At 36.4% G+C, this 9,194-nt stretch overlaps 1 protein-coding gene across 4 annotated transcripts in view; it reads left to right on the top strand.

The window, feature by feature from the left end:
- The first annotated feature begins 521 nt into the window (after nucleotides 1-521).
- The window catches only part of LOC126758504 (uncharacterized), a 41,821-nt gene continuing 33,148 nt past the window's right edge, over nucleotides 522-9,194 (top strand). Inside the window, exons 1-2 of one of the 4 annotated variants that reach the window (XM_050472793.1) lie at nucleotides 522-625; nucleotides 1,935-2,235. In XM_050472793.1, coding sequence (XP_050328750.1) covers nucleotides 2,136-2,235 — 100 coding nt within the window. In that variant the 5' untranslated portion in view covers nucleotides 522-625; nucleotides 1,935-2,135. The other 3 variants (XM_050472801.1, XM_050472809.1, XM_050472817.1) reach the window with 3 other exon arrangements.

The following is a 9,194-nucleotide window of genomic DNA, read 5'->3' as shown; positions in this document are numbered from 1 at the left end:
TCGCTGAATGTGTAAGAAGCATAAATATCGCATTCATTTGTAGTGGTGTTGAACGGTGGCTTTGCATCCTTCGAGCGCAAAGAAAATCGGGAACAGTTTGGCGCGCTCTCTTACGCTCTTGTAAAAAGCGGAATTTTTGAGGGTTGAGTTGTACCTGAGCGCGCACAAAAATTTAAAATATGTAAAGGGAAATTCAAAATACATTAATGGTTAGAAAATATCTCAATTAATTTTGGAACTTTTTAATGACTTTAATGTGATAAATTATGAATATTTGGAATATCTTTTGCGAACGCACACAGGCTTATTTTCTTGTTAACTATTATTTTCCGTTGTAATAAGTTTGCCTTTTAGTGAATAGTGCAATTTGAGCTCCAAACTCTCTCTATTGCATACCTTCTGGTTGTTGGTGGGCTCTCTTTTGTCTTTACGTTCACTACGTGCTTACGTTGCGTAACGCTGAGTGAATTCGGCGAATATATTGGCAAACGCGACAGGATATCAAATCAGTTTGTCGGCAATCGTAGTGAGTAACGGTGGATTACGCAAACAGCTCGCCAAATGCCATGAAACGCGTTGCTGGATGTTAAAGAGAGCAAAAATAAAAAATAAAAGCAACAATGTAGTGAGTTGGGACGTTTTCTTATCCGACTGTTGAATGGTATTTGTGTAGGATTTCGCTTTTTATTGCCAAAAGCCGCTGATTCCAGTGCATCAGACCAGTTTAAAAGGCCATCACACCAACACACATACGCAGGAGTACATGTGTGTGTTGGTTGGAGGCTCTTCATTGCGCTTAGCGACAGAATTAATGAAGTTATCACACGTAAACGCGTTCAAATGAGCGACTTTATCTACATTTCAAATGCATTGTGTGGCCAAATTGCCTCCGACGGCTCTTACAAATATGTACAGTGGTGTGTGTGTATGCGTGCAAGTGTTCGCATGTGTAATAAAAGACAGCGCAACAAATAAACAAGTAAACAATAACAGCTGTTAGCGATTGTACGCGATTGCAATGTTTTTTCCGTTTGGAAGTGTGTTGAGGACATTGTGTTTCATTGCTAATTAGGAGAAATACGAAGGACAATGCGCGAGGTACCCCGGCATTAGGCGCAATTGTTGCCTGCCGCCGGCACATCAGCGCATTTGTGGGACTGGAATTACGAAACATGGCTTAACCAAGTGCTTTATATATTTTTGAATTTGTTTGATGTTGAAACCGCTGTGTTAGCTGAAGTTTATACAATTTTTCAAGCGATTAAGTTTTAAGCGCTCTTGGTCTGCTATTTTCATTGATTATAAAACCAATTCGCTTTGAAGAGCGTAATTTGTTACTCTTATAATAGCAAAAAAAAGTAATAAAATGTGAAAAGAAATGTAAAATATTTCGCAAAGATAAGAAAATTTTTGAATTTGAATGAATTTTTTATTAGATAAATCATATCTACGCTTTTGATTTTACATAATCAAAAATATGAGCTTAATAAAAGTAGCAGGTAAATTTCTTTCATATCTGCAGATTAGTAACTGTGAGTTTGGCGTTCCATTAAATCCTGTAAGACATCTGATTATTGAAAGCAAATTACATGCTGGCGTTGTCTTTCACTGGCAATTAGTAAACACTGATGATCGAAAGTAGCATTTAATGTGTAATGAGGGAATTTGATACGGCCGGTTAGCCATTCTCCGGCTCGCCACTGTTGCGTAAGCTAACAAAGAGATAAATACTAATTACGTAGAGAAGACAAAGCAATGAGGCATTAAACATTTGCTTCCTAACGAATATTGCTGAATTTGATCTAAAGGTTTGCGTATACGCACAGGTGTATCTCATTGCCACTGCATGAAATCAAACAAAAGTTGAAATTTAAAAATAATGAGATTTTAAAGGAATTCTTTTTTAATTAATTTTTAACTGAATGTCCATGCAGCTAATACTATGGGAAATAAAATCACGAATTCACCTTGAAGGGCATCAGTTTTATACGAAGACACGACGACACAGTCAAACTTGTAACCGAACATATCAGTGAAACAGAATATCAACAAAAATATCAGAAAGTTAAATTACAATTAAAAGCTTCAAGTAGAGTTACTAATCATTAACAGAACGCTCCATTTCCTCTGACAAAATGTTTTGGATATTACGACGCACCGGTGCAGCGAATTTCTTCAATTCGCTAAACAACAATTGCAGCTCGTCGAAGGGCGGAAGTAGTTCGGGCACACAAGGTAAGCAAAATTATCCGTTACATAAAAGGGAATTTATGGGAGCAATTGTATTCATTTAATTCAAATTTCCATTGACTATCAAAATTATTGCTGGCTTTGTTATTGACACGAGAAATGTGGTTCATGGTTGTGCGAAAGACCATTGTGTAATTGAAATGTAATTAACGATTATTACAGCATACTTGCAACTACTTAATTGAATTCAAATCCAATTTTGAGGATTCTGCTTCAATGATTCTTGACACTATTTTTACTTTTCCGGGTTTCCCGTGGAGTATATTTGTACAGAATATATAATTTGACGATTACATGGTATTATATTGAAATACATAATTTTTCGCCAGCAAGCAGGAACAGTTTACGAACGAGCATGTTGTTTTACTTATCTATAGACTATGTAATGATAATTCAAAAGGATAATAATTGTTCAATAATTGAACTAGAATCGAAAAACTTTGTTCTGAAGGCGACAAGAACCGTGTATACCATGTGTTTCAGGATTCCCTGGTCTTCAGGTTTCTATCCATTGTGGCAAGTAGAATGGCCTTTAGAAATGTACAATAATAAATAGTTCAAATAAGAAGGAAACGATAATAAATTGGTTCGTACATAACTAAATGGCATGATCAAACACAAAGTATTTAAGGAGGTAGGTTAACGGAAAATAATTCATAAAAAACCTTTATAGCAATAAAGTTTCTAAAGTTTTGCAAAGTGATTCGCATATCACTTCACATTTTTCGATTCGCCATCAATTATATTCGGCTACTTATACAAGAAACTAAGTTCTTCGGCAGGGAAATGAGTTGAAAAAACAGCTTTCAAACGTGAAATTAATTGGCCTTGTAATTTTGGACAGTTTACACACAAATAACACATTTTTTTGCTAACCTTTGAAAAGAAAGTACATTCAAAGAAAGAATTAAATTTGCATATAAATTTGTTCTCTTTCATAAACATATGTAAATCCAAAAAGAATGGATAAAATGCAGACGGAACAGAACAGACACACATATTTCGATATATTTGACTAACGACTTAATATATATTACAATTCCATTGCTTTAAGGTGTTAATAACCGTTATGTGAGTATTCCACCACGTGCAATAAAACTGCTCAAATTTAATATGCAGATATGTAATCAGACATGTTTATATGTACATATGTATATAGTTATAAACATACAATGTAACACTATAATGAAAACAAAAGGCTACGGCTATGAGAATGAGTAAATGTCCGCTCTTATTTGAGTGTGCTTAAGCTTAGCGCAAACTTCCCACATTCTAGCGAGTAGCACATCTACAGCCACATCGACATACTGGGTGTACCATCCTTGATGTCCTGTAATGATATAGTTTACAATTGAAGAATAGTAAATTTTTAAATTGGATATATTTTAGTGCTAAACACGATATTGTATGTATTAAGTTTGGCACGAACACCCAGAGGGAAATTTTGAAGACCCTAACAGCAGCGTGGCGAGATGAGTGGATTGAGTCTGTTCTCGTGACCACTTATATACATATATGCGAACTAGTCCCTTAGTTTTTGAGATAGCGAACTGAAATATTGCACCCATTCCCTTCTACCCAAGAAGCTGGCCATTTCTCGGAACAACCGATATCGGATTAGATAAGATATCTTCACGAAATTTGGCATATGCTATTGTCCAAGGTAACGTCACAATCTCCTAATATATTAGCCGATCAAAATCAAAGTAAATATCTTCGTCTTTATTTCCTTAGTAAGTAACCTTAATTCAACTCATATTGTTTACATCAAAAAGCGTGGTTAGAAAGAACAGCAAAACGTTTTTCGTCGGATGCAAACCGTTGGCCGATTACGTTATAAGATTTTGTTACGCAATTAGTAGAAATGTTATAGTAGCACCCTTTACTTAGGTTCGGTTCTTCTAAATTCAGTTTTCAAAAATTTCAACCGCTTTGTTTGATTATGCTTTCGCCTTTAATATTTGCTCCGAGTTCGTTGTGATGATCTGCGGTAGGCATATCGAGCGATATAGATGCATTAATGGACTATTCATATCGTTAGATCCAATGATGGTTGTTGCAAACGTTGGGCAAAGCATTCAAACTGTTCATAAATGTTCGGGTTATGCAATTTCTAAATATCGCCATAAAAGATGGCACACCCTGTTCTTCCATAATCTGCAGCCAACACAACACTATGCAAAACAACGACAGTTTTGTCCACGACAACATCCCGACTAAAACAAAGTCAATGAAAGTTTGCTTAAGCATATGGAGGAACTATTGCCACACAGGCGAGTAGACCACGCCTCACTGTGCTCACATGTGTGTTTACAACTAAAAAAGATTGCTTGAAGTGCTTGCCACAGCTCGCCGCCTACAGTGGCACATGTAGCTGCACTTCGATGCACTTTAATTATGGCTGGGAATAGAGAAAGTGAGCGTGTCCTCATATGTGTGTTCATTATGTTAATGCGTGGGCGGATGTACGAGTTCTTAAGCATGTAGAACATATGCGTTCGAGGATAAGTGCCGCATGCATAATGAATGAAGGAATGTACGCTTCTCAGAGAGATGACGCGTTAGTAAATATAAATAGAGCATAGCGTGATGTTTGAGCGAAATTCATAGAGGAAAAAGTGGCAAAGCAGTGACCTTGAAAGAGAAACCGCTTAGCCCTTCCCTTTCCTCCTAATACATATTTGCGTTAACACTTGGTATGTTCACACTATTTTCCTTGTTTCTTTAATTTTTACAATTTTTTTCAGAGGAAATTTCAAGCTTTTGTGGTTCTAGTGTTTTTCTTTATATCTTATAAATAAAGCTGATGTGGTATTTTATTATGTACCAAAGGACGAGCACAGGTTCTTTTTATCTCTTTATATTATATATCAAAAATATTCATATAAAAAAATATTTTCAATAGAGCTCTTGATACTCGAGAAATCGACTAACCGGATTAACCGGATAGGACATTATTGGAATTATAATATTCGGTTTGCAATATAGTCGTAAGTCGTCGACTATTCTATTAACCACTTATTTTCCACTATCCGGTTAACGGTTCTTATAGAAACTTTACATCAAAAATCAAAGGGTGCTTAGATTTGAAACGATTTTCAATTATTCAAATACTTGCAGCAAAGCAATTACAGTATAGTCGAGCAACTATTCGCATAGTCGCAGTAGATGAAACTGAATATTCCAATCGGTTTTCAGGTTATTCGAATAATTTTAAGATCTCTAATTTCAATCATGAGTATGTTTTCAATACTCCTGTATGAACTATTTCAATATTGTTTTGCTACTCCGGATACCGGTTAAACCGGTTAATCGATTATTCGAATACCAAGAGCTCTACTAGAAAACCATTTGATGAACAATCAAAAGAATTTGAGAAGAAAATGCTCAAATATCGCTTGTTTGTTGATTGACAGTAGGTATTTTCTGTTAGCAGAAATTTCAGGAACTGCAACTAGCAGATCTCTCTGACTCACACGTTCTTAATTTGTGATCTCTTCTGCTAGTTTTTTGGATAAAAAACGCTTTTACAGAGGAAATTTGACTAGCTGGTAAGCGTTAGCCGTTCAGAAACAAACCAATTGCTTTCAATTAATATGTTTTATTACATATAAAACTGTAAAATTTCGAATGGGATTCAATTTTCTAATGCAATTATTTAGTTTGAGTGTCCATGCAATTAGGGTCAACGGCGCAATTATTAAATTAAATTAGTGGCATGTTGCCGTTGTTTCAGCTTGCTTCGTCACAGCAGGGAATTCACAAGTGGAGTATTCTCACACTTGTGCTCAAGTACCTAGTCAATATTTAATTTCTATTCCCAAAGAAGCTGTAAAAAATATGTTGAAATTAAAAGTGAATTCTTGAGTCAAGTAGGCATGAAGCCCCTTACGCAGTCACTCAAAAATATACCAGTGTATTTTGCGCACGAGTGCAGTATACTCGTATTAAGCAGACGACTGGTAGGTGACTTTCTCCAAGGGCGAAGAAGTCAAGATAAAATGGCAAAATAATTACAGAGCGCAAGATAAGTTGCAGCAACGCAACGGAAAATACAGAACCATCTGTTGAAAAGGCACAAACACAAGGCAAGCATACAAAATGGGAGGGATGCCACTTGGGGGTGGAAACGGAAGCATTTGGGGTCCTCTAATAGCAGAAGCAGTTATTATAATAAGTCGGCATACTAATGGCTAAAGGGAGTTACTAAGAAGTCCAGTGAAGCGTTCCAACCAGTCGGCAGAACCAACGAAGCCAGCCAAATGGCAGAGCAATTGATAAAATGCGACTTGAGCCACAATATGGCGGCCGGTTTCATCTAAGCAGACGTAAAGGTGATGTGCATCTGCCATTACCGTTGGTCCCTCGTTAAATTACGCACTGACACACTTTCTTCGCTTGCCTTCACGGAAATACGCACATTCTTTTTTGGGTTGTATATAGTATATACGTACACACACGTTTACGTATCTACTATATGTACACATGGATATGAGTGTATATGCCACCCAGCGGTATCGGCTCGCTCCTTCGCTATTTAACTTCGGCCGCACAGCTCTCTGCTGGATTTATGATTATTATTAGACACCTACTTCCGTTGACGACCTTTTGTATTTTCCCAAGCCTCATGCATCAGCAAATCTGTATAGCGGTTAAAAGCGAGCGAGTACGAAAGGCGGCGTTTATACGAGCGAAGCAGGATGCGCCATTCAGAAAGGATAACGTTGCGAATCTTTGTCATAAAGTTTTTTGAAATGTGCAACTGTGCGTAAAATAACAAACTTAATGGTGGTCGCAAGTAGAGTGGAAGGACGATGAATGCATTCTACCGTTATGCCGGTCGACGAAGGTGATGACGGCCTCATCGTGTAGACAAACCTGCGAACTGCTCCAAAGTATGCACTGCATTTGCTCGCGTAGTTCCAAGCTTAGTGCCTTGTATGAGCAAGGAAATCGTATTCTAAAAACGATTTTTTTTTTATTTTATTATTTAAATATGCCGAGTTGAGGGTAAAAATTGGTTATCAAAATAAATCAAGGTCTTTTGTCAGCACCTGACTATGTAGATTTAAAAATATGCTCTTAGGGTCTTTATTTGAAGCGAATATTTTTCGAAAATTTTTCCTCTTTTGAAAGAAAAATATGTATGTATGGGGCATCCATATACTTAGTATACAATTCAGCAGACACTTTTTTTTTGCACATTACTTAAGTAAACACTAACGTAGGATTTCATCAATTATTTAAAAGTGTATTCTAAGATGGCTTTTATTTGGTTTTGGTTCTAGATTAGATTGTTTGGCACTTTAACTTAGTCCGTAACGAATATTACTTAAGTCCTCAAATCTAATATACACGCTCTGTGAGAAAAAGACAAAAGTGTCTTGACTAAGTAGAACCTTCTCTTTATCTTTATGATTATAAACTAACTCTACCAAATAATCTCTAAATATTAGCGCAACAAATTCAGAAATATGCGAAGCTCGTGATTACAATTCAGATTCCCACCGATTTTAATGGAGTTTCTTTGCAGTGGCACAAGTGAAGCGCCGCAGGTGAAGCGCAGCTAAGCTCTCCAAATATAAACAAACAAAAAGGCTTTCTATTCACAACTTTTGTTATGAGCGTAGCCTTGTGGGTGACGGGTAGTTCGTCTGGTGTAACGCGAGTAGCGGTTTCTCCGAAATCATAAAATTTTCTGGTAATTTTAAGGGATTTTACGCGTCAATGCGAAATACCTTCTCTGCAAAGCTTTAGGACTGATGAAAGTAGCAATGACGTACACAAAATGGAAATTCAGTTAATGCTGATTAAGCCTTTTCGCAGAGACTGTGAGGGCGACGCTGCATGCAGAGCAAGGAGTTGGCGAACGCAAAACCGTAATTAACGGCAGCGCTCACACTTTCGGGCGCTACTCATATTTTGTTACTGAGTTATAATTAGAGTGTGATAAAATTAGTGGGTTTGGGTATTAAATTTAGTCATTAATGCGTCAAAAATACTCAATTTCTATAGAAGTGTGTAAAAATAGTGAATTTATATTTAATGTTATGGAATTTTTGTAAATAACACTTCGCACAGCATAGACATAATCATTTGTCAATGTACATATGTGTTAGGTATAGGTGTATTTAGGTGTCACAGTGTACGCTAAAATCAAACGGAAACTTATCTAGGCCAGGTTAGGCCGTCTTGCCAGCAGTACTTCAAGCCTCTCAGGAGGAGATAGTAGCACCCCTTAAATGTGTATTTTAATAGTTAACTACAATAATCTTATAGCGATTTCCTTTCTCGCAAAAATGTTGCATTTATGCTGCCCTATGCTTGGGCTGTCAAAGTTGCGTGTTCTTTTCTCAACATGTTTTCAGATTCAATTGTTCTTTTCTCAAAGAGTTGCCTTCTAACCAGGCAAATGTGCTACATTTCTACCTTCTCAAAACGCAAGATTGACAGTTGCCCGATGAATTTTGATTTAAGGTTTCTGAAAGTTCCAAGATTTTTTAATGAAGTTTTTGCACGAATTAAAATGAGTCGGTTAATTGTATTAAAAATCAATTCGCAAATTTGGTTAATGGTATTGTATGCAATGCAACAGGTGATTTATTAAAGGGTGCCATTTTTTTGTTGTTTTATCATTTCATAAAAGTAGAAATTTTCGCATTTTCGTGTACAATGTTGCCATATAATGTGCCACTAGTTTCACCGTAGAAAAGAAAACGCCATTATATTTATAGATATGCGAGTGTTGCCCAAACCCCTTTGCACCTGCTCCAATAAGGCTAAATAATGTATTTATTGGGTGCAGTAAATTTTTACCTCCAAGCTTTTATAGTAATTTATTGGTTTTCACAGCAGCCAAGTGCCATCTTTAATTTTGGGTCTAAACACATACCGTTACTCCTTTTTTTTGTGTTTCCTTTCATGAGAAAATGGATTTTTTCCTT

The sequence above is a fragment of the Bactrocera neohumeralis genome, chromosome 2 (assembly GCF_024586455.1).
Source record: "Bactrocera neohumeralis isolate Rockhampton chromosome 2, APGP_CSIRO_Bneo_wtdbg2-racon-allhic-juicebox.fasta_v2, whole genome shotgun sequence".
Lineage (NCBI taxonomy): Eukaryota > Metazoa > Arthropoda > Insecta > Diptera > Tephritidae > Bactrocera > Bactrocera neohumeralis.
The sequence above is the reverse complement of the archived record's forward strand: the minus strand, read 5'-3'. Positions and strand labels throughout refer to the sequence as shown.